The sequence below is a fragment of the Crocodylus siamensis genome, chromosome 5, assembly GCF_052110815.1.
Source record: "Crocodylus siamensis isolate JL-2025a chromosome 5, ASM5211081v1, whole genome shotgun sequence".
NCBI classification, from domain to species: domain Eukaryota; kingdom Metazoa; phylum Chordata; order Crocodylia; family Crocodylidae; genus Crocodylus; species Crocodylus siamensis.
Window position 1 is genome coordinate 73067582 of NC_143399.1, and position 25615 is coordinate 73093196.

Consider the following 25615-nt stretch of genomic DNA (forward strand, 5'->3'; position numbering starts at 1 on the left):
AGGAGACTCCAGAGTTGTTCTCAGATCTCCAAGGAATCCTTTAATGGTAAATTATCCCAAGTTCCCATTACCCAGAACTTAAGCTGTTTACTAGATACTATTCATCATTCAGATAAGTTTGGACAAATGTTAACTGACTGTTGTAAGAACAGGAGGAAAAACTCATCACTTTTTAAAGGTAAGAGAACAATGCCTGATTGAATCAGCTATTAGATAAAAGTGCCAAAAAGCCCCACTGACCTGCCCAATCTATACAGGCACTGAAGAGCCAAGCCACGTAACGCCCTGCTTCATTCAGTAAAATACTTTTTGTCTGCAAGCACACATTGTTCCCTTACCTTTAAAAAATGATCCAAAAAACAAGGGAATTACCAAGACTGTTTTCCAACTGGGTTTTTCTCCTATATAAACTAACAGTGTCTGACTCTGAGAAGACAGTCTATATAAAAAAAAATTATAATTTCAGGACTATACTGTAATGCCCACATTTGATAATACCAGGTGATCTCAGGGATTGCTTACGCAACCATTTTGGAGAGATGCACTACAGTATGGTCCTTAGCACAACACACATTTGGAACAGGGAATCTAAATTTATCATGGCAGAAGGGAAAAATACCTGGTGTAACCTTTGGAAACAAAAGGGGAACTTGCACACAAACTAAAGGCACAAACAAGGAGTAAAATAAATCGGGTGGCTGGGTAGGTCCTCCTTATAAAGAATTAATCCAAAAACTCAGTGGGAGCATCTAAACAAGATGCTATGTCACCATAGTGATGAGCTAACTGTAGCGCTACTGCTACATCACCGTAGTCACCAGCTACAGCGATGTAGCATTGGAAATGACCCATGTACTGCTGGAACTGTGCAGTACTGGTGGGTACTGTACAGTCATTTAGTACATACTAAAGCAAGTACTAAATGATTGCTCAGTACCAACTGCACAGTAAGAGGCATGTGTAGATGCACCCAGCAAATATGAAAAAGTACCGGAAGGGCTGTGATACTGGCAAATAGCTGTGCAGCTAAGCAAATATGAAACTATAGAAACAGATTCTCTGAATAAAATTGAAAAAAACTGCAACTCTTTCTGCTCCCCTCTCCTAGAGGAAGGGGAGTGCAATGTCACTGCACAGTGATGCTATGCTCTTGAATCAAGTATCCTGGTTAAATTCAGCCTGGATGCTTGGGGGCACCCCCAAATTTAAATTGCCATTGTGGGTTGCTGGTACAAAATCATAATTGATATGGGGGCATCCAGTTCTATAATACATACAGAACCAAGGGAAGATGGAAACTGTAAGACCATAGGCTTTTTTACTTTAGAAGGGTTTAATGGTAAATTAACTATCCCAAGTTCCCATTACCCAGGAGTTAAACTGTTTACTAGATACTGCTCACTGTTCAGATAAGTTTGAAAAGATGTTGTTAGCTGACTGTTGTGGCATTTGGGGGGTCACAGACCCTGAGAAAGTTGGGAGCTCTAGCCAGGAACAGCACATGGAGGCACAGGAGCCAGAGTCCCATGAGCCACATGGAGTGGGGTAATCACTGGCAGTACCCCCCTCCCCCCCCCAGCCTGTTCGTACTTGAAGTTCCACTTTTGGATGGAGGGAGGGCTGGGGAACAGCCCCAGGGGTGCTAGGGTGGGGCAGGGCCAGGCACGACTAGTTGGGGTGGGGTTGGGTTGGTTGTGTAGCAACCAGAGCCCAAGCTGCTTGCTGCTGCAGCTGGCACCTCCTACAGCCAGTGGTTCCTATCACTGGTGCCATCAGTGGATTTCAGACAGGCAGGCCAAATAGAGACACCTGGTAGGGAAGACTTAACCCACAGGCTGTATTACTTCCACCCCTGATCTAGTCCAACCCTTCTACTCAGGACAGGATAACTCTTGTGTAACCATAACCTACTCTTAAAAACTTTGGGAGTATGGTCACATATAGCAGCTACCAGGCATAATATCAAATAATAAATATCAAAACACCAAAATATCAAAAACAACTACAGTAAAGGCAGGGAATGAGGGCATGGTTAATATCTTATCATTGCACAGTTAGTTAGTAGTTTATTAAAATATACTCAGGACATCTAAGAAAGAGGACCATGCCCTCCTGTTACAGAAGGCCAAAAATTGTCATGGTCCATGCCAGACTGACTATGGGGTAAAATTACTTCTGACCCTAAAGGTGGTGATCAATCTGAGTCCTGAGTGGGGGAGCATGACTCTCTAGTCAGGAACCTGTGAGGTGTTTTTTAGCCCTAAACAGAACGCTGGCATGATCCAGTCGCTAGTCCTTCTTTTCTAACCAATGTATTGATTTAAGAACTGTTTCTTGTACCAGAGGACTGAAAAAGGGCTAGTATAGTGCCCCTCTTTAAAAAGGCAAAAAGTGGGATTAGGGGAACTATAGACCAGTTAGCCTCACTTTATTACCTGGAAAATTACTGGAGCATGTTATAAGTCTATCTGCAAGCATTTGGATGAGGAAATGGTGATCACGAACACCCAATGGGGATTTACTAAAAACAATCCTGCCAAACTTGATCTCATCCTTTGACAATGTAACTACTTGAGCGGTTGAAGGGAATGAATGGATATAGTACATTTGGACTTCAGCAAAGTCTTTAACGAAGTCCCACATGACCTTCTTAAAAACAAACTGGAGAAATGTGTGTCAGACAGAACTACTGTAAGGTGAATAAACAGCTGGCTTGATAACCACAAGCAATGAGTTTACATGGATTATAGACTTCATAGATTTCACAGACATCAGGGCTGGAAGGGACCTCGGGAGATCATCAAGTCCAGCCCCCTGTGTGGATCCAGGTCAGAAAGGGATCTGTCCTTGGCCCAGTATTAATCAACTTGTTTATTAATGATTTGGATGCTCGAATAGAAAGGTTTTTGAGCAAATTTGCAGACAATACAACTGGGAAGGACTGTGAACATACTGGAAGACAGGAGTGCAATTCAGAAGGATCTTGACAGGTTGGAAAGCTGGGCTGGAGCAAATAGGATTAAAATCAATGCTGACAAATGCAAGGTACTGCACCTCGGGAAGAATAATCAAGAACACAAATACAAGATCAGTGACATGTAGCTGGATGGCTGTATCTTTCCCTATTACCCCATGGGTAATTTTAATTGTTCATATATGTCTATAGCCTATGAATGTTAGACTAGTTAAACTAAGTTTAAAAGCATAGCTTGAGGTAAATGGATTCAAGCTTTTTTGCAGATGAGGGAGGCCAGAGGGAGAGAAGAACCAAGCTGAAAAAAATCATCATCAAGAATTAGTTCATTTAAATTAAGTTTTAATCTACTTGACCAAAATGGAAAACACTAAATGTAATTTTTTTTTATCTACTGCAGGGCAGGGGTGAAAAATCACTTAAAAAATTTCTCACAAATCTAAATATTCTTTACAAGATTCCCCTGGAGAAGAAGATATAAAGCCATTGTTACAAAGCATGCATCTAGCACCAGATTTGAACAGATAGGGAGGCAATTAATCCTCCATGGGTAGGTCCTGAGAATTCCTAGCTCCAGGCCTCTTGGCTTCTCCACTGTATAAGCTGCATCACCAGACCAGTTTATATGTTAGTGACCCAGGGCAACAGCAGACTGATCAGAGCTTCAGTTTCTTATCAAGGATAGCCTTGTACACGTCATAGCTCATAGGCACATAAGACTTCTTTGATTCATCCAAGAAGAAGAGGGGATCCTTGATGATAGCAGGGTCAAACCCCTCCTTTACCAGACGGCCTTTGCACTGCTTGAATGTGCCTGTGATCTCCATTGTGTCCTGTGTAATAGACAGCAATAAAAATGAGGCAGGAGTTAGCTCTCGGTAGCTCACTCTGGTCTTTCTCTAGTGGTAAAAGCACATAGACTAATACAGTGACATGGTGGCCAAAGAAATCTGCTGCAACTCCATGCTGAGCAACTCTTGTAATGCAAGAGTATGAAGCCAAGACTTGTCAACTCTTGAATATCCAGCCATTGTCCATACTCATGGGGTACACTGTTACTTAGTGAAAAGACAGGACTCCATCTTGCTAATCCTCTTGATGTGTGTAGAGTTAAACAAAACAGCTCCTGAAATCAGGTAGGAACCTCATGTAAAAGGTAAAGTACATTTCTAGCTTTATGAGTTACAGAGAAGAGTTTGCAAACATGCTGCCCATGAAAGCCTGAAATATTACTAATGACAGCAGAAAAGAAGAACTCCCATACAGCTGCACAAATGTCATTTCAGGTCAATCACTTTCAGTTTTCATTTTGAAATTGCCAGAACAAAAACTGGTTCGACTTTTCTGAACAGACCCCTGGTTTCTTTCTCCTTTGGAAACAACTTGCTAAATTCAATCCATATTTGCAAACAATTTTGGTAATCCCCAAATGGTAACATTCTTACCTAATTTAAAGCAATATAATTAATTTAATTAATTTTAATTATTCTGCTTCAATTTTTCAAAAACCTTTATCCAAGTGCTAACTTGAAAAATGTAATTCAATCTTGTGATTCTTAAGCCAATCTCATTTCTGTGCAGGTCGGAGCTGACTCATGAGTTCTGAAAAGCTAGCTTCAGCTTGGTTAAAGATGGACAGAGAGGTACAAAAAGACTCTCACCTGCAGGCGTATGAACCGAGGGATGGCATAACTTGGCAAGTAATCCTTCGTATGGGTGTAAAGTGCTTCACCCTCAAAGGCCATAGCGTCCTTCAGTCGGATTGCTGCCATCCCAATCTTCCCCTCATGTCCTGAAAACAAATACACATGTTTGGGCTAAGTCTTGGCTGGGATTGGATGGTTCCACTGGGTTTGTCTACACCATGGTGATGGCAAGTCCTATCATGGGTCTGCCTCTGCTTCATCTGTCTGCACAGACAAGCATACTCCAAACCTGGAAATATACTTATGAGCCACTTTCAGATCTTCCAGGGACCAAGGGCTCAAGAAAGACTTTAGAGGGATACCTCCAAGTCATTTCTCACCAATGAACTCTTTTGTCCTTTCCCTGCCATATACAAAACCCTCAAAATATTTACTGATTTGAACACTGAACCCACTCTTGCTTACATAGGTGGATATGGGATTTAGAAAAGGCAGGTGAGGCAGATGTGAGTTCCTACTGCAGCTCACACCATGGAGGGATGGGGACCAAAAGTGGCTAGAGCCTCTGAGCCAGCCAAGCAGGGTGCAGGTGCAAGGGTGGAGGGGGGGCCCACCCACTGCTCTCAGCAGAGCCCAGCTCCCCATATAGCCTCTAGCTGGAGTGAGACAAGACCAGTCCTGAGCCCTGCCCCCATGTCTGGGACAACTGCAGTTGCAGGGCAGGGCCCTTCTTCTTGAAACTGCTCTCTGCCCAGCCCCACCAAATGCCCCCCACTGACCCATGGACTCCAGCTCTAGAGAGTGGCTGTGAAGGGTGCTGGGCTCATTCAGGCACAGTAGCAGAGAGAGGGTCCCCTCTCTGTGCCCCTGCACCCTTCCTGGGCCCTGCAAGTGTCCTTCATCAACCTGGGGGGCAGGGAAGGGGAAAAGCTTACTGTGCCACATAATGAAAGAAGGACAACACCATCGCACCTTTCCCTCCCACCCTGGATACAGCCCTACTTGCTTGAATGGCTTAGGACAAGGCCCAAGTTGTGCTTTAGCTTGGGCTGGAACCTGCCCAGTCTGCCAAGGGCCAATTTAACTTAAGTGCTGATAGTTCTTGAGTGCCATTCTTACAACTACCCCCGAAGGAAAAAAAAGTTCTCTTGTATTTGGCACTGTGGGTGGGAGAGCCTCTTAGAGTGTGCCAGCACAAAGAAACATGGGGCATGTCCCCAGACACCTAGGCAAGTCCTGAAAAAATGAGGATATAATAAAGTACTATGGCCCTATGGCTTTGCTGTGACAATACTACCCTGAGATTCACGTGTGGGTTCTAACCAACAGGATTAATTGCTATGTGTAGCCAAGGCAGGTGTTGTCAGACATGTTTTAGCTTGCACATATCAACTGTTGGTTTGCTCATGCAGCCAAATGAAGGTGAGGTTGGATCAAATGTTAGCATGTGCATACTAGCTTAATCTAGCTAAAGCAAGTAACAATGGCAATGAAGATGCAATGGACCAGACTTTAGCATGAGTTGGGAACTGGATCACATGCCCATAATCCTTTGAAAGATTGTTCTGTGGTCATGCGGACATGCTGAAATCTATACCCTCAAGTCTTCACTTCTATGCTTCTTCACACCACTTCTTCACACCTCTATTTCCTTGTGTAGACACACTCTCTGGAGTGCTAATATAACAACTGAACATCCTAGAATAGATAAATCCTTTCATTTAGTTGCATAGATTTTAAGACCAGAAGGGACCAGAGTTTCTCATGGCTGTTGTTTTTTAGCTGGCTATTCCAGACTTACCTCTGTGTAAAACATACGGTAATCATTAAGAGATATCTGCATCCACCAGTACCTACGACATGCCACTCAGGCAGCAAATGTATGAAGACAAAAATTACTTTCTGCAGGGTAAAAGGGATAGGGATTTATCATGTGTCAGCTGCTCCAGGATAGCTGCTCAGGTGCATGTTCATATCCATTGCAGCTTAGCTGACATTCATTCTCCATAGGGGAGAAGTTAACTTGGGCCTCGGTCAATTGTTGCAATACCTAGTGGAGCCCCTGTTAATTTGCACCTTATTTAAAATCTGAATGGGTCTTGCTTCAGCTTCCACATGTTGATGAGCATTTTTGTGCCACCTGCAATAATGGAAAGTAAGGCTGGAAAGGACCTCAGAAAGTCATCTAGTCCAACCTCCTACTCAAGGCAGGATCATCCCTAGACCTAGTTGGGCTTCATCTAGAGTACTGTGGGCAGCTCTGATGGGGTCCACTTTTTAAAAAGAAGAAATGAAAGGATCTGAAGATGGGTAGCAAAACTGATCATGGTTTTGGAAGGCAAGCCATGCAAGCAGAAGTTGAGAGAAATAATCTGGTTTAGCCTACAGAAAAGGCAGTTAAAGAGGAGCACAAGAGCAGTTTTCAAGTTTCTGAAGGTCTGTCATAAAGAAGGGAAACAACTTCTCTTTCTTGCTGCAGAGAGCAGGATACGCAGAAGTACCCTGAAATTACAGAGCAGTTACTTTAGAGTGAATATCAAGGAAAACTTCTCTGTTAGATCAGTGAGGCACTAGAACAGATAGCCTGGGGAAGTTGTGGAATCTCCTTCACTGGAGATTTTCAAGAGGTTGGATAATCATTGGTCAGGGATAACCTACGGGTAGCAGTTCCTAGGGTGACCATACATCCCAGTTTAGCTGGGACGCTCCCAGATTCCATAGGCTGGTTCTGTCAACTTGGACAAAAGCTCCAGGCTGGAATCTGGCAGGGAGGCAGCGCAGCATGGTGTGCCAGGCAGGCAGTAGGGCAGGCACCACCACTGCTGCAGGGGAGCAAGGCAAGCAGGCTGGAACAGGTGCCATGCCACCTGCACATAGAACGTCTTTGCTCCTGCACAGCAGCAGTGGTGCCTACCTGGTAGGGCTGTGCAAAATTTTGACAGGTGTTTCATTTCGAAGCTGTTTCGATGTGTTTCGAGCTCAAAACAACAAAATCGAAAGGAAACAAAAGGCTTCAAAACAGCTTCAAAACAAAACAAGGGAGCTTGAAATGTTTCAAAAGTTATGAAAAGTTTTGAAGCCAGGCTTGCTTGCAGCTAAACAGAAACTAAGGAGAGGAAGGAAGGACTGCTCTGATATTGACATCTGGCTCCCGGTTCAATTCCCAATCTCTCTGGTCATTTCACTGGAGGAAGTGATCAGAGAGCTGGGGAACTGAACTGGGAGTTGGGGAATCTAACTGCTTGTGCACACTCAGGTGCTGGCACTGGTACTGGCACTGGCCCCAGCCGGCAGCGGCAGCATGCTGTCATCCAGCACACAGATCGGGGCCCCGTGCTCCCTGGGAGGAGTCTGGCACAGCCCTCCCGGGGTATGATGGCTCTTGGATCCGCATGCGGGATGACAGCAGGCTGCCACTGCTGGCTGGAGCTAGCGCCAGCACTGGGTTCTTCCTGGCACTCAGCACAGGCTGTACTGAACAGCATGCTGTCATCCCTCATGCAGATCTGGGGGCCTGAGCCCCCCAGGAGGAGTCTGGCACAGCCCCACAGCCCTCCCAGGGGGCGCGGGCCCCCAGATTTCCGCACAGGATGACACAGTGATATGAGTACTACTTTGAACAGTCTGAGGTGCAGGTTCCCAGAAATCCCTGCACCTATCTCCCTGCAACTTGATAGGCTTCATGCCTTCAGAAGGGGCTACCATCCCTGAAATTTTCATTTGAATCAGGCAAGCAATTACAAAGTTATACGCATTTTCATGATTCCCTATTATAGCCTATAGGCAAAATGTTGAAATACGTCGAAACAGTGTTGAAACAGCAAAACAGTTTTGACAAAATGAAACAGAACAGTATATCAAAACAGCTAAACAAAATACTGTCCCTTCAAAACAGTGAAACGGAAGTTGAAATGAAATGGTGCTGTTTCTCACAGCCCTACTACCTGGTCGCCTGCTTGGCGCACCATGCTGCTTTACCTGCCCACAAGACTCTGGCCTGGGACGTTTGACCAACCAGCTGGGACTGGCCTGCAAAATCTGGGAGTGTCCTGGCTGAACTTGGACATAACGTCATTCTAGCAATACCAGAAGTGGGCTGTGAAGAGCAGCAGCTGGAAGCCCAGGAGATCCTGGCATTGTTCAGAAACCATAAAATGAGCTCTGCAACCTAGAGCAGGCAGAAATAAGAGAGACCCATGCTCAGAAGCAGGAAAATGAAGCAGATGTCTATGACCAGCTTGGTTATTAAAGGAGATTTAAAGGACCCCAGATTAGTTTATGGAACAAATAAAGGGAATTCTGCCTCTCCAGTCAGTGTCATGCATGGAGTTGCATTTGTGGTCCCTAAGTTGTAGTGCAGAATGAAGGGTTATCCAATGCTTCTGGGCTTTGCTAATCACCATGTGAAGCCAGGGCAGAATTTTTTTCCCCTCATGTGTACTACTAGTTTTGAGGAAAACTGTCTCATCCTGGAAGCAGAAAAACAACAGAAATGGAAGGAAAAAAACAAGACTGAGAAATCTGTGGTCTGACCTTTAACCACCACCTGTGGTGTTTGCCAAAGGGTCCGTGGCTCTAGGATTAGCCTTCTTAGACATCAGTGGACTCATTCACAACCCTTTACTGGACCCATGGGAGTGATTATGCTTGACCATGAGGGATTGCTGCTGCCAACAACAACTGGCATCTGGGGTTTTTTCTTGCCATCTAGAGGAACACTAGGTGTTGGATACAGCCAAGGCTGGGGATTTTGACTAGGGTATGATGATGCTATCACTGGGACTTAAAAACCCCAGAACTTCTTGGCTACAGGTTCTTGCTCTTCCATTCAGGGTCAGAGCAATCGCCACCTTTGGGATCAGGAAGGAATTTTACCTTACCAACAGAATGACACAGACTTTCACCTTCCTCCATAGTGGGAAGAAGGCATGGTCCTTTTCCTTGGACCTTTTGAATGAGGTTTACCAAACTACTTCCTGTCTGTGCAGTGCCTCCTCACACAGTTTTTAAGAATAAGTTAGACAAACATTTATCTAGGGTGACTTACACATGATCCTGCCTTGAGCAGTGGGTTGAACTAGATAACCTCCTGAGCAGTCTTCCAGCCCTTCGTTTGTATAATTTTATGAATCTGTCTGCCTAATGCACCCCCTGGTGGATATTCACAGACTGGGCTGGCATTTCTGGAGGGTTTCAAGATTACTTGACTCATCCTTTACTAAGGCACCCACCTGGCACTGGAACACCATAGACATTGACCTCTTGAATGAATTTCATAGCTGCCAGGGTTGTCTCAACCTCTGTTGTAGCAACATTCTCCCCTTTCCATCTGGAAACAGAGAACAAGAAAGTCTGCTAATGTGCAATGGGTGGTTCCAGCATAACTCATCAACTACCCCTCAATGCACTCATCCACCAACACCGACCCACAAAGCAACCTCTCCTACTCTGTCTGTTTATTCAGGCCTATGGCCTACTCTCCCATGAAGAAAGGTCTGCAACTAGTGCAGAGAAATCTGTGGCTCAAGAACTGGAATCTTAAGTCATCTCAAGATCCATCAAAGAGCTGTGGTAGAGATCACGCTCAAATAAGGAAGTATTAGTTGTTGGAGTCACCTCCAACAACTTATATTCCCATCAGAAAAAGGTCAAAGGTCCACCTGACCCTAGTGGCCTATTGGGTTACCATGATCATCATGACACACACCAGGTTCTGTAGCCAAAAGCACACAGGGAATGATGTGGTCAGCATCATGCCTTACTGCTTTGGACTCCCCAGCCTGAACAAGCAGGCCATCATTTTCAGTGGAATTGATCAGGGGCAGTGGGGCAGCCTCCAGAGCAAATCTGGAGTACTGCAAGGTACCTTAATTGCTCTGCCATCATGGCCCCTATCTACACTCATTCACTCACACTATCTATCTACCAGCTTGGTTGTAGCTGATCGTTGCCACACTGAGCTTGGACTTCTTTGAGACTGTGTACTTTTTCTTTATCCCATACTGACCAGTCAAAGGAAGGGAGGTCTGCCTGGCCAAATTCTTGCTTGGACAGGCCAAGATGGTGAAAAGCTGCAGACTGGCTTGCTGGGGCTGGCTCTGACAACACTCTCCACCTCTTTTAGCCCATAATCTGGGCATGTGTCAGCTATGGGTTTGGACTTTCACCTTGCAAAAGAATGTGGACCAGTTTTGTGTAATATTGAGCCATCAAGGGCAGTACTGTCCATAGTGGAAGATGGTCACTTAGTCCTACAAGTATAGATGCATGAAGGACATTGGGGAAGAGGTTAGGGGGTTCCAGTCTCTGGTAATAATGGCAATTTTTTTTAATGATGAATGCTTCTTGCTCAGGCCCTGGTAAAGCTCACTCAACTTGTGTTCTTTCACCTTCTGTGTTTAAATATTTTTATAATAAAGGTTGAAAAAGTCAAAGTTGGTCAATCTCACTCCCTGAGAACATTCAAACCCTCATCTCCCACATCCCAGGAGAGGGCCCTGAACACCAGTGCAGAGGCTGTCCTGGGATCAGGAGCTATCAAGTAGGTAGGATGGAAAGACATCCCATGATCCTTCTGCTGAAGCTGGGACTCTGGATACAAGGACTGCAAGAGTCCTGGGACCAAAGAGAGACCAACCAAGAGAGAGACTGACCCTTCAGCCTACTGATAAGGGTGCTGCCCTGAAAACAGATGGGGATTCTGGTTTCAGGCTCCTTCTCACTGCTTAGCACTGCTTCTTCATTTTACATTAAAGTCACTGTATGAAATTAGCAAACAGTTCTGGGAGCAGGGAGTGTGGCTAAGAACCAAATACCCTGAGAACATCAGTATTGCCAACTCTCTTGATTTCTGGCACTGTTCTTAAAGTCTGTGCTTTGGGAATGTGAAAAACTTAGCTTTTTCTTTTATATGCATACTTCAAGAATGTGAAAAACATGTATGTATACACACACACACACACACACACACACACACAGAGAAAAGACAGAGCAATGTTTTTCACATTCCTGAAGTGTAGACTTTAAGAACAGCACCAAAAATCACAAGAGCTGGCAATACTGGAACAGAACCATTAGACTGTCAGCATTGTTATAATTAGAGTCCTAGGGAAAGTCTCCCAGCTCCCTTGCAAACCAGGAAAGCAAAGATTAGATCCTTTTTCCAAGTGGGGAAACAAGGCACAGAAAAATTAACAAAAATATTTATAAAAAAACCACCTGAGACTTCAGACTTACCTGACAGGCACCCAGGGACAACAGGAGTTAGGCACCTCATTTTCTTAAAGTCCTCTGAATGTGCCAGACAGCCTGAGTAAGGCCACTAGATCAGGGATAATGTTTTTCATGCAAGTGGATGGCTGGGTGGCCAAGTGCCTAAAGAAATGGGCTAGGACACCTAGGTTCTATTTCCAACTCTCCCACTGGCCTGCTGAGGGACCTTTGGCAAGTTAGTTCCTCTTTCCATAACTCTCTGTAAAATGGATGCCTCTTCCTTACCTCCTTTGAGAAGCGCTGTGAGGTTGTGGAGGAGAAATGCTATACACAAAGCAAGTATTTTGACTTTCAGACCTGTGTGTACAGTGCCAATCCCTCCATGGGAACTGTTGAAGGACCACCAACCAGAACAGCACTGTCAGCAACAACATCACAGCCCCATGTTTACCCTGTGCAGGATGGGAATGAGGCCATGGTTAATGGCTGGCGATGGAGGGTGGCAGGACTCACCGGAACGTGTCTCCCACCCGGTCCTGGAAATATACGAAGCCCTCATGGTCAATTGAGAGGAGGTCACCACTGTTGAAGTAGAGGTCGCCCTTCTTCAGGACATCCCTGAGGATCTTTTTTTCTGTCTTCTTCTGGTCTCCCACATAGCCACTGAATGGGGTGGCCTTGGTAATCTTTGTCACTAGGAGCCCTGCCTCACCTGGGTAATGAAGGGAGCAATATAAGCCCAGTGACAACCACGTCAGTCGGCAGCCCATCTTCCTCAGCCTGCCATCACAGGGCAGATGGATTCCATTTAGGAAGAAAGAGGAAAGCATTCAGTGGTTACAGCTGTCAGGGCCACTAGTCAGTCAGACCCAGCTGGGACCAGCTTTTGAGCTTCCACACCTGACCTTGATCCTAAGCTAAAGCAACTACCCAAGTTCTCTACACCAGGGCCCATCCACAGTCCTGGCCACCTATGTCCCAGCTGAAACCTTACACTGCAGCTGTGGAAACTCAAAAACTTGTCCCAACTGGACAGAGAGCCTGACAATGGCCCTACCGAGGGACTGTTGAGACCAGAGTTTAAATCCCCACTCTGATACAAACTCCATATATGACCTCAAGTGAGTCAACTTGGGCTAGAGCTCACAGAGATACAGGCTATACGAAACTCTGTGTCTGTAGCAGCAGTGCTATCAACCTTGCTGCACTGCTCTGAGTAGACTGCATCCAACCCAGGAGCAACGTGGAACTGGGGGTGCCTTGGGGCCAGGCCGGGGCTGTGGGGCACATGGTTGCCAAAGCCAAAGCCAGGCTGGGCAGGAGGCAGGAGGAGCCTGGCCCAGAGGCGCTCTACATCCAGCTGCGTCCTTGGCGGTTCAGGTCCTGATAATGTAGCCTGCACGGCTGAGGATGGGGTTCTGCATCCGGTTGCTGGCAGGGAGGATGCAAGTCACTGGCGGGAAGGATGCGTGTCCAGGAGTGCCCATGCTCCTGCTCCCACCTCCCTGCCCCAACACGAGCCCGTGCCCATGCCCTGCACCGCACTGCCGGAGCGGCCACATGCAGGAGGCCAAGCAGTGGCCGCTAGCGCTGCTGGCTCGTGCCTGCCTCCTCACCTGCCCACTTCAAGCCAGCCCAGCTGCCCTGCCCTGCCCTGCCATGCCCCACAGCAAGGTGGTGCTTGTTCCCCCAGTCAGTCTCCCCCTGGGCGCTGTGGCTCTCCGGGCCCAGCCACCCGCGTGCGAGGCCCCGAGGGGGTCGCTTCTCATGTGCTGCTGGGGACGGAAGGAGCCCAGCCAGGTCTGCACCAGCCAGCAGAAGCCACGGCAAAGCTGTGTGCCGCTCAGGACGGGATGAGCCTGCACCAGTCAGTACCGAGTGGCACACAGCTCCACTGCCAGTTCTGCTGGCCGGTGCAGACCTGGCCAGCCTCCTCCCATCCCCAGCAGCACATGGGAAGCTGGCTTCAGCTGCATGCTGCTTTTCCTGGTCAGTGCTGACCCAGTTCTGCCCAGGCGACTTCTGCAGCACCATGTCAACCCAGGCATGGCACTGGCAGGCCGGGCAGGCCCCAGGTTAACTCTGGCCTGGCCCTGCGGCTTCTCCAGCACCAGGTCAACCTGGTTGTAGCCAAGTGGCTCCTGCAGCACCATGTCAACCCGGGCATGCATGCCATGTCAACCAGCACCATGTCAACCCCTGCAACTTAATTGGTGTCAAAGGTCACGTGACATCACTTCCTGATGTGATACCACTTCCTGTGATGTCTTTGAATATGGCTTGCTGGCCCACTGGGTGATAAAAAGTTCGTGATCCAGCCCCACATTCAAAAAGGTTGAACACCCCTGCTCTAGCGGCTACTGCATCGTATTGCCGGCTCATATTCATGTTGGGTCTATTGTTACCCCCAGATCGCTTTCATTTATAGTGCTGGTCAGGTTAGCGATGCCCAGCTGTAGGTGTGCCGGGGGTACTTCCTTCCTGGATACAGCACTTTGCATTTCTCTATGTTGAACCTCATCTGGTTCTGCTCTGCCCAACATGCCAACCTGTCTAGGTCTGCTTGTGGGAGCAAGGCACCCATGTATACACACTTCCCCAACATAATCTATTACATTTCGCTCCCACCCTCATGGGCAGAAGGGCCCAACCCAGTCAGCAGCAACTTCCAGGTGGGGCGGCTGCTGCTGCAGCTGCCCAGGGGGACCTGATTAGCTTCCCTAGCATCCTGCTTGCTCCAGGCAGCAGGTAGGGAATTGACAGGAGAAAGCTGCAGCTGGGCAGGAGTGCAGAGCATGGGGCTGGGGCTGGTGGCAGCACAGACCCATGGCCAGAGGGGCAGTAGGTGCACAGAACTCAGGTGGGCAGGTTGTAGGTGTGGGGGAGTGTGGGGACTCCCCTGCCCCGTAACTGCCCTCATGGTGTGCAGCCCCGGCAGGCAGCAGTGGCAGCAGCAGCAGAAGGTATGGGTGTGCAGGGCACTCATGCATGGCACTGGTGCCTGGCGGCACTCAGCTCCAGCCAGTGCTGCACACTGCAGTATGAAGCACAGTCCCCACTAGGCCATCTCTATCGCCAGTGCTCCCTGCTGTACACTCACAGCCTCTGCATTCGTGCAGGATAGGGGGTGGGGAAGGCAGCAAGCTCCAGAGCATGGGGCTTCCCTCCTGAGCCATGCAAGTGTAGGGGCTGCATTTGAATGGCACAGAGTGCCAGGACACAGAAGGCCTGGTGGGGCTGTGCCCCTCGCTGCAATATGCAGTGCTAGCTGGAGCCATGCACCACCAGGGGCCAGTGCCTGTGCCTGCATTGGGCATGAGCACTCTGAGTGTCACTGCCTGCTGCTGCACAGTGGGGGGAGTATGGAAGTGGTCCCCACACCCCCCACCCACTCTCACACCCCACAAATGCCACACACCCACACCCTACCCCCACAACCCCCCACATATACACCCCCCCAACATACATTATGACCCCCCACAGCCATCCCCCCTCACAAATCCCCCCCCACACAACCCCACACCCCACCTTACACCCCCCACAATACACCCATACCCCCACTCCCCCATCATACAATATACAAGACTAAGAACTTATTTTTGAGTGATTATGCAATCACCTCTATAAACACTATGAAAACACAAATCATGTGAAGGAAAGCTACATGTCCCTGCAAGCTGATGTTGGCGACCGGCATGGACAGCTAGAGACCCTCTGGGTAAAAATTCGTGGGGAATTCGGCACAGGGGACACAACGGTGGGAGTCTACTACAGACCTCCCACTCAAAGTCCTGAGCTTGACCAGGAGTTCGCCCGGGAACTGACTGAGGCCGCTTCCTCCAGGACCTTGGTTGTCATGGGTGACTTCAATTACCTGGACATCTCGTGGGAAGATCACTCAGCTAAATCATCACTCAGCTAAATCTGAGAGGGCGCAAAGCTTTCTCTCGTGCATGGATGACCTCTACCTGACTCAAGAAGTCTATGGGCCAACGAGAGGCAAAGCGCTGCTTGACCTGGTACTGGCTACAGGGGACGACCTAATCGGCAACCTAGTGATTGATGGGAAGTTGGGTGACAGCGACCACGAGCTGATCACTTTCACCATCCGCCGTAAAGCTGGCAAGTCAGTCAGCAACACAGAAGTCCTTGACTTCAGAAAAGCCGACTTTGACAAGCTCAAGAGGCTAGTCGGTCAGGCCCTCAGGGACCATGACCCCAGGGAGATGGGAGTTCAAGAAGAGTGGTTGCTTCTCAAGGAAGCGATCCTCAGTGCACAAGCTAAATCTATTCCAACACGGAGGAAAGGCAGCAAGAAGGCACAGCAGCCCCCCTGGCTCTCCAGAGACCTAGCAGACCTACTGTGGCTAAAAAGGAAAGCCTACAAAGGATGAAGGACGGGATTCACCTCCAAGGAGGATTACTCCGCACTGGTCCGGTCCTGCAGGGAGCAAACCAGGAAAGGCTGCAACTGAACTCCAACTAGCTTCAGGCATCAAGGACAACAAAAAGTCCTTTTTCAGGTATGTGGGAAGCCGGAGGAAAAGCAAGGGCAATGTTGGACCCCTGCTAAACCAGATGGGGCAACTGACAACTGACGCCCAGGAAAAAGCCAACCTATTAAATAGGTACTTTGCGTCAGTCTTTCATCAGTCACACGGAATGCCCATGCCTGCTGTGGGACAGGGAAATCTGGGTGAGGGGAATCCCCTACCCTCCATCAATGCTGACCTCATGAAGGAACATCTTGAGAAGCTGGATACCTTCAAGTCAGCTGGCCCTGACAACCTGCACCCCAGGGTACTCAAGGAGCTGGCGAGCGTCATAGCCCAGCCCCTGGCACGGATCTTTGAAAATTCCTGGTGCTCTGGTGTAGCGCCCGAAGACTGGAAGCAGGCCAATGTGGTGCCGATCTTCAAGAAAGGGAGGAGAGTGGATCCAGCTAACTACAGGCCCATTAGCCTGACTTCTATCCTGGGGAAGATCTTAGAAAAGTTTATTAAGGAGGCCATCCTTGAGGGACTGGCCCAGGCTAACATTCTAAGGGACAGCTAGCACGGGTTTGTTGCGGGTAGGTCTTGTTTGACCAATCTCATTTCCTTCTATGACCAGGTGACCTATCACCTGGACAAGGGAGAAGAGATTGATGTCATATATCTTGACTTCAAAAAAGCTTTTGATCTGGTATCCCATGATCACCTCTTGGCCAAACTGACCAGTTGTGGCCTTGGCTCCACCACGATCCGCTGGCTGGGAAATTGGCTTCGTGGTCGGACCCAGAGGGTTGTGATTGATGGCAGTCACTCATTGTGGTGCCCTGTGACCAGTGGGGTCCCTCAAGGCTCTGTCCTGGGACCCATACTGTTCAACATCTTCATTAACGATGTGGACATTGGAGTTAGGAGTGGACTGGCCAAGTTCGCCGATGACACCAAACTTTGGGGCAAAGCATCCACGCCAGAAGATAGGCGGGTGATCCAGGCTGACCTGGACAAGCTCAGCAAATGGGCAGACGAGAACCTCATGGTGTTTAACACCGAAAAATGCAAGGTTCTCCACCTTGGGAAGAAAAACCTGCAGCACCCTTATAGGCTCGGCAGTGCTACGTTGGTTAGCACTACAGAAGAAAAAGACTTGGGAGTCATCATTGACCACAAGATGAACATGAGCCTCCAATGCGATGCTGCGGCTAGTAAAGCGACCAAAATGCTGGCGTGCATCCATAGATGCTTCTCGAGCAAATCCCAGGACGTCATTCTCCCATTGTACTCAGCCTTGGTGAGGCCGCAGCTGGAGTACTGCGTCCAGTTTTGGGCTCCACAATTCAAAAAGGATGTGGAGAAGCTTGAGAGAGTCCAGAGGAGAGCCACACGCATGATCAGAGGTCAGGAAAACAGATCTTACGATGACAGGCTGAGAGCCATGGGACTCTTTAGCCTGGAAAAGCGCAGGCTCAGGGGTGATCTGATGGCCACCTATAAGTTTATCAGGGGTGACCACCAGGATCTGGGGGAACGTCTGTTCACCAGAGTGCCCCAAGGGATGACGAGGTCGAACGGTCACAAACTCCTGCAAGACCGTTTCAGGCTGGACATAAGGAAGAATTTCTTTACTGTCCGAGCCCCCAAGGTCTGGAACAGTCTGCCAGCGGAGGTGGTTCAAGCACCTACATTGAACACCTTCAAGAGTAAATTGGATGCTTATCTTGCTGGGATCCTGTGACCCCAGCTGACTTCCTGCCCTTTGGGCAGGGGGCTGGACTCGATGATCTCCCGAGGTCCCTTCCAGCCCTAATGTCTATGAAATCTATGACAAAAATATTTTTTGTAATACTGTAAAAAAATATAGTAGGTGTTTGACTTTTAGTGTATGATTTGGTTTTCTTTTTTGTTCTAAGGTGGCAACCCCCACTCCCAAAAGGAGTATTTTTGGGAGGGCAAGGGGAGGGACTTCTGTTGGCAAAGGTCAGTGATTAGAGGTGGGACTTCCAGTCCCAAGATGGGGACCAGGGACCAGGGCAATTGTCAAGGTGCAGTTCTATCAGCCCTCAAAAGCCCATTGAACCTTGTTAAGCAGCCTTCTGCCCAAAATAATTGCCCACCCCGATCCATAGGTATTTTTACACATGCTCCCAGGAGCAGCTCTTAGGAGTCATTCTAATCAAAGTTCCTACAATGTCTTGTATATTCTTGTTCAGTGAGCCACCATTCTGAAGCATGGGGATGCTGAATACACCTGACTTTGAGGCTGCTGGAGCATGCTAATTAGCACACTCCAGGAAACTTGATTAATCAAATCTGCTTCAATGTGTTCTAATTAGAATGCGTCGGAGCAGGCATTGGACACATGCATAGATGCCCTATGAGTCTATCCCTTAGCTGCATTTTCAAAAGTGCATTATGCTTTCGCAGCTCAGGTTTTCACAGCTGTCAAAGTACAGATATCCCACTGAAACTGGTGAAATCACTTTGGGGATCCATGGCCTTGTTCACTCTGACTTTCAGGGATGCTTCACAATCAAAGTTCCTAAGCTTTTGCTGAATGCAGGACTTGTTGCTCCGAAATCACTTAGACACTTAGCAACTTGTGATCCTTAATCCCTCTCTACCACAATTCCTCACCTGTTAAACGTGGATAGACAGTGTGTTCAGAATACATATATTAAAGACCATGAGGAAGTCAGCTCCTACGGCAGGGGTGGGCAAATTATGGCCCACGGGCTGGATCTGGTAGTGGTGGGTCCCTCAGCCCCACCTGGCCAGGTGTGGGGGGTCAGCCCAGGCTGTGGCACGTGCAGCTGGTCCCACTGCCTCCAGGTGCAGAAGTACTGCCTGGAGCAGCCCATCCTATTCCCACATGTGGATCTTGGCCACAATGGGAACTGTAGTCTGTTACCCGTCAGCTCTGTGTTCTTGGGGAACCCTGGCACAAGACGCAGCCTGTCTGACTCACAGAGGACTCACGCCCTCCCCACCTCTGCCTGAACCAGAACTGAAAAGACAGCCCTCCAGACAAGCCCTCCCCTGGTCTCATTTGCATCCGAGATAGGACCAGATGACAACTCATTTGCACAAGAGATGGAACAGGCATGCACCTTCATTAGCACTCAGGATGGAGAACAGATTCCAAGGCAAGGACCGCACTGAATTCTGGGATCAGAAAAGCAGGGGAGCACTGCACGATGGGAAATCCTTGCTCCAAATGCTAATCAACCCACATCTATACACACCCAGCTCAGCATTTATCAGACCAATTCTAGTAATGACTCCTCTATTGGTATCCAAAACGCTGAATCTGCTTCTGTATTGTGAGCTCCCTCAAGGTAATGCCACCCACAGTCAGGAGTGATCAGTTCCATTGTTTACCCATAGACAAACCTAGTGTTCTCCCTTGAGCCATTGTTAGTTCCCTACAAAAATCCCTAGCCAAGCTCAAGTTTCTGTCCTGGTGCTTGGATCCAAAGCTGCACCAGTTCCACTTCTCCTCTGCCTGGAATCCCTTCATTGATCGTGCTCGGGACTCTGCCTGTCTGCAAGCTCCAACAAACACCTGGGAACCTCAACTGGTTCAAGCTTTGCTGAGTGGTGAGACCCCAACTCTCTCTCTCTCTGACTCCAGGAACCTGACGTTCTCTTACTCCAGGCACAGCTTTCTAAACTTGACTTTTGCTAATCAAACTCGAGCTAGACTTCCCCGAAAACCTAATTGTAACTATGTAATATTGTAACTGTTTTTCTCTCTTGTATGGCTATTACTACTGGTACCATCCTAAGTTCATATACCTGGCAATATATAACTTTTATGGTCAAGCTGGTTGTTATACTCTCTCTCTGAACCTCACTTACTCTTTCTTCTCCTTGACCTCCCCATTTGTTCTGCAGCAATGCTTCTTTTACCTACGCCAAAGATCCCTGTAATGCCTAGTACTGCAGTGGGGTCTGCTCATCAGCGGGGTTACTACTAGGAGCATTGTGACGTGCTGAGTTTTAAGGCGCATGAGGGTATCAGATGAAAGTGCTGATCAGACCCAGCCTGCTCAGATGTACTCTGTTAGCGTGTGTGTATGTGTGTATAACTGCATTTATTATTGTCCTGCTGAGTTCAAGGCACATGAGGGTGTCACCCTATCAATGCTGAATATCCTGGCCTGACTCAGATGAGCTCTGTTAACCCGTGTGCTTGTGTCTTACTTCATTTTATTGTTGCCCCAATGAACTGAGTTCAAGGCATATGAGGGTGTTAGCCTGCCAATGCTAAATAACCCAGCCTGGCTCAGGCATGTCCTGTTGATCTGTGTGTATGTGCATATATGTGTTTGACTGATTCGGCGGTGGGAGGAACCCAGCCCCATTGAAACCGAGTCCTGCAAGATAGCTCCATTGGGGCTGAGGACTTACAGAAGGGAGAGATACAGCTCTATATAGAAACACAAGCAACACAAGCAGGACATTGACAGAATTACAGAGACCTCAGAAACGTACCCCTAATAAATGAGCACCCCCCAAAGAGACAGGCAAACCTGGTAACAAGTCTGTGGGACCAGGCAGCAGGGTGGCCAGAATTGGCTGCCCAGTAGCCCCTGCCACTGCCGCCTAGGAGCAGGTATGTTCCCCACCATTGCAGCTGGACCCCAGCCCTGCTGCCCAGGCACCCTTGGCCTGTCTGCCTCACTCACTGCTGGGGGTGCCAGACGGCAGGTGGGGTCTCCATGGAGACTGGCCGGGGACCTCCACAAGCAGAGCACACTTGGCTGGGTGGATGAGATGGGGTTGCGGGCAGGTGGGGAGCCAGTGACTGGGAATGGGGTGGCCAGGACCAGGAGTGGGATCACAGGGCGGTGACAACATGGGGCTGGGGCCCGAGACAGAGCTGCAACATGTTCTCTGCACATCCCTGTGATGAGTGCCAGTACCCTGCAGAACTGGTGCCTGTCTCAGAGACATATGGGGAGCAGAACACAGCTCTGCTCCGGACCCCAGCTCCATGCTGTCATGGCCCTGCAATCCCGGCCCTGGCCCTGGCTCTGGCCCTGGCCCTGGCCCCAGCCACCCATCCTGCTCCTGTATACCACTCTCTGCCTGCCCACGGCCCCATCCCATCATATCCATCTGGCTTGAGCATACCCTGACTGTAGGTGTCCTGGGCTGGTCTCCATGGAGACTCCACCTGTCTGCTCCACCTGGCTAGGATAAATTGTAATCTCCCCAGGCCACCCCCTGATGCAGGGCCATCAGCCCCACATCCTCCCCAGCCCTCAGTTTGTTCAGCAGAACTCCTTAAGTGGCCCTCCAGCCCAAATAATTGCCCATCTGTGTCCAACAGTAAAGGATGCCATAGGACATGAACAGATGATACACATATAAGATGCACTGTGGCATTAAAAATCTATTTAAATGTTTTTTATTCAGTGAAATTTCTCTGTTGTGGGGGTGCGTGGGTAGATGGTTGAGTATGTACATGGGTTGTATGTATTTGCAAGCATGTAATGGGTTAAAACAATGGACAAAAAGGTAAAGTTGACCTGAGTTTGTAGTACATATTCAGTAATGATGATAATAATCAGTGCATAGGTTCTGAAAACTCTCCAGCTCTTTGGCTTTCATTCATCCCAATTGTATCCCACTAGCTATGTGGCACTCAACTGGTTCACAGCTCTTGCACCTCTTTAATGTACTGAGTTTCATTTCTCCTTCTGTGAGGTGGAACAAAGCTATTAATACCATTTTACAGATGAGGGAGCTGAGGTGCTGAGAGACTGAATGACTTGCCAAGGCCATACAGGAGATCTGTCACATAGCTAGGGACTGCATTCTGCCTTCTAAAAGGCCCAGCTTAAAACCTTAACCACTGCACCTAATTTTCTGTTTAAAACATGGCTGTTAGACTCCATCTCCCCCAACAGTTGCCCTCTCATACTTACCAGTAGGGACACGAATGCAGTACCCTGTTTCGTCCCGCACAGGTTCATCCTGTTCCACGTCATACTTAATCAGCTCAAAGGGAACAAATTTCTGGAGGAAAAAAGAGGGAGGGAGTGAACGGGAAAATGGTATGATGAAGCAATGCTACTATCCCTTGCCATCTCCAGTGAAGTGTAGGCTTTGCTTTAACTACGTGCTTGACATAATTAACATTCTGTAGGTTCACTGTACAGGTGGGTGCATGTATAGAACAAGGGGGGACATAAGGCACCAGGCCATAGACTTTTTGTGACAATGATGATGGTAGTGATGAATTTTCCTTCCATCTCCCATGGGAATACAGTTGCTAATATGAATCTCACTTCGATCAAGTCATCAGTATACTTAGAAACTTGTCTTCCTCAGTATTTTAGAGGTGCCCATCTATGTCATCTTTTAAAGGGCATGGTCTTACAAAAACACTTGACAGTCAATATACGCACGATGAGAGATATCTTCACCAGGAAATCTCAAACTGCACAAGCACTTATCATTTCCCTGGGATTTCTTTAGATCCTACTGTACATGATCACCAATGTCAACCTTTTCTTGCTTTTTCAGTGGAGTGGTCTCATCAGAAGGGAAAAAAAAGTCCATAATGAAGCTCCATTCATTCCTTTTTAATACCCAATGTATCTGGTCTTTTAGTACATACTTCCTGAATAGTAATGGCTGAAAAAGTTAACAATTTTGACAAGGCATTCCTTAGATTAATCTCCAACCAGTTCATTACCTCCACTCAAAATAGGACTAAGAGTCTTTGGGGGGTAGATCACGTATGCTCTAGGCAACCTCACATCTTTGGCTGAAATGGTGAAGAGAAACTAGATAGGGATTTATTATTTACTGTCTCTCACAATACAAGAACTAGGAGTCATAAAAAAAACCCTACTAGGTAGTAAATTTAAAACTAACAAAAGGAAGTTATTTTTCACTCAGCATGTAATTCAAGTGTAGAACTCATTGGCACAATATGTTGCGGAAGCTGACAGTTTAACTAAATTTAAAAAGAGATTGGTGAAATTCTTGGACAAAAGGAGTGTCAGTAGCTATTGAGCACAGGAATTAGGGGTACAGCCTCTGAATCAGAACTTCCTATACCTTAAATACTGGAGGCTGCAAGTAAGAGAGGAAGTGAGAGAGAGAGAGAGAGACAGAGAGAGAGAGAGAAGTGAGAGAGGAAGAATGGAAAAAAACCCTGGTCATACCCAGTTTACTCTCCCTTTCAGCATCTACTCTGCCACTGTGTGACATAGGATACTGGGCAAGATGGTTCTATGATTTGACCCAGTAAACAGCAGTTCTTATGTTCTATCATCCTTCTCTTGCTTTAATAAATATCCTGGAAAAAACTCTGTTTCCCAGTGAAGCACTCTAACAACCAGGTAAAGCATTGCCCAAAGCTCTCTCCAGTCCCCCTCTTGAAGCTGGCCCACAAGGAAGCCAGGAGGGTATATTGGACCAGGAGCACAGCAAGTTAGAAGGAGGGTGGCTCACTGAGTGGGATGCTACTCTAGAAGGGAGAAGGGGCCTAAATTCTAGCGCCTACCACCAATAACTTTTCTGTACTTCGTATTTATTAAAACGGATAAACAACACTAGCTGCCCAGTAGAGGCAGGGCCAAGCCAGCACACACAATCCATACAATGTCCATCACAAAACACAGGGATGGCCAACCTGCCATACATATGCCACAAGCATGTGAAGGAACAGGCAGCACAGTGGCAGATGAGGCAGGGAGCAGAAAAAAGATTCTGGTCAAGTGCCAAGAATTGTGGTTATGCAGTTATGTAAGTATCACTAGATCATGTGAAGTGAAGGGGAATTTAGTTTGTATTATAGTTTGCCTCCTCCCATTGATGAGGCTTTCTAAAAGCTAGGCAGGAGTTATTCTAAAAGTAAATATTTGTTATTTCTTCCTTTTACCAGCTGGGATCCTGGGGAGCAGAAATTGTTCCTATGGGTCTAATGAAGACTGAAACATAAGTCTGTTATTAATATGATCATAATTATAATGATGATTGGGTCACTTTGTATATAGAACAAGTTAGCTATGAAAGCCCAAGTTGTGCCTCCTTGCTCACGGACAGAGAATGTTTTAGGCAATCCTCACCATCCATCACAAGTGCTTGAGGGAGAAGGTTCACTCCTCTTCCAAACTATTATTACTATGATACTCCCTTAGATGTTAAGGTTGCAAGGAGCCATTAGATCACCTAAGTCTCCCTTCCTGTGTAACACAGGCCAGAGGGTGTGAATGAGTTCCCTAAGTACTGAACCCAAACACTGTTGTTCAGCTGAAACCTTTCTTCCAGCACATGTTTCTGGCTTGGATCTGAAGGCATCAGGAGATAAAGATTCCACCATCTATGGGAGGTTTGTTTTCACAGGGAATCATCTTTATGGTAAAAAATATATATATTATGCAGCCCTAGTTCTACCTCAAATTTAGGCCGTTTTAACTTTCAGTCACTGATTCTCATTCTGCCTTTTTTTACTAGGTTAAAGATAACTTCAGTACCCAACATTTGTTATGTACTGCCCCAGAATCATGCTTAATTCTGTCCAACTGAGTCACCTCTCAAATCCCTCACTACTAGGCATGGGACTCAAAACCAAGTTTCCTAACACCTAACTTAGCATGACTATATGCACTGTTTTTAAGATGGTGCTAAAAAGAGGTAGAAGATACCAAGCCTTTTTATAGCCAGGCTGGAGAACACTGCCTAGTCTCATACCCTGAGGAAAGCAGATGTACGAGAAATACACGGTTTGCTACTTTTCCTAAGAAGTATAGTTGTTATGTAAAGTTTTTTGAGCTGCAGGGTACTCTTTAAACACCTGGCAAGGAAACTAAAAATACTAGTCCACACCTAGCACTTTTATTAAGTAAGGCTTGTCATAGCAGATAGGTCTAAGGGCTGGATCTATACTGGAGAACCAAACTAGTGTCAGGAAAGCCTGGTGCATGCTACAGACTTCAGCCCAGCACCTCTGTCTTAAGCCCAGGCCAGTCCCCAAAGTGATCTTCTCACATATGTAGGTCTGTCCCTGAAAGCAGAGCACTGTACGAGATTTTGCAATGTGTACAGCTGTAGGAGATTTTGCATCTTGTGTACAGCTGGCTGAAAAGCAGGGATTGTATTTCATGGAGATTCTTTCTTTGTTTGGTTTCAGTTCGCACATCTTTTCAGACCTGAGAAACCCTAAGAAGTAGAAGGTAGAAGCAAGGTATTTCAGAAGGAAATATCTCCCTGAACCCTGTAGCCACCCCATGGAATTAACAAGAATGTCAGTTTCACGAGGGTGCCGCCCCTGCAGT

The 25615-nt window shown here is 47.5% G+C and overlaps 1 protein-coding gene across 2 annotated transcripts in view; it reads right to left on the minus strand.

Annotated features, from left to right (window-relative positions):
• Positions 1–3299: 3299 nt before the first annotated feature.
• Positions 3300–25615, minus strand: part of SLC27A5 (solute carrier family 27 member 5) — a 45653-nt gene continuing 23337 nt past the window's right edge. For both annotated transcript variants that reach the window (XM_090049028.1, XM_090049026.1), the window contains 5 exons: positions 22253–22343; positions 12346–12544; positions 9852–9949; positions 4636–4766; positions 3300–3807 (listed from right to left, as the gene is read on the minus strand). In XM_090049028.1, coding sequence (XP_089905154.1) covers positions 3631–3807; positions 4636–4766; positions 9852–9949; positions 12346–12544; positions 22253–22343 — 696 coding nt within the window. In that variant the 3' untranslated portion in view covers positions 3300–3630. The remainder of the gene's footprint in view (positions 3808–4635; positions 4767–9851; positions 9950–12345; positions 12545–22252; positions 22344–25615) is intronic.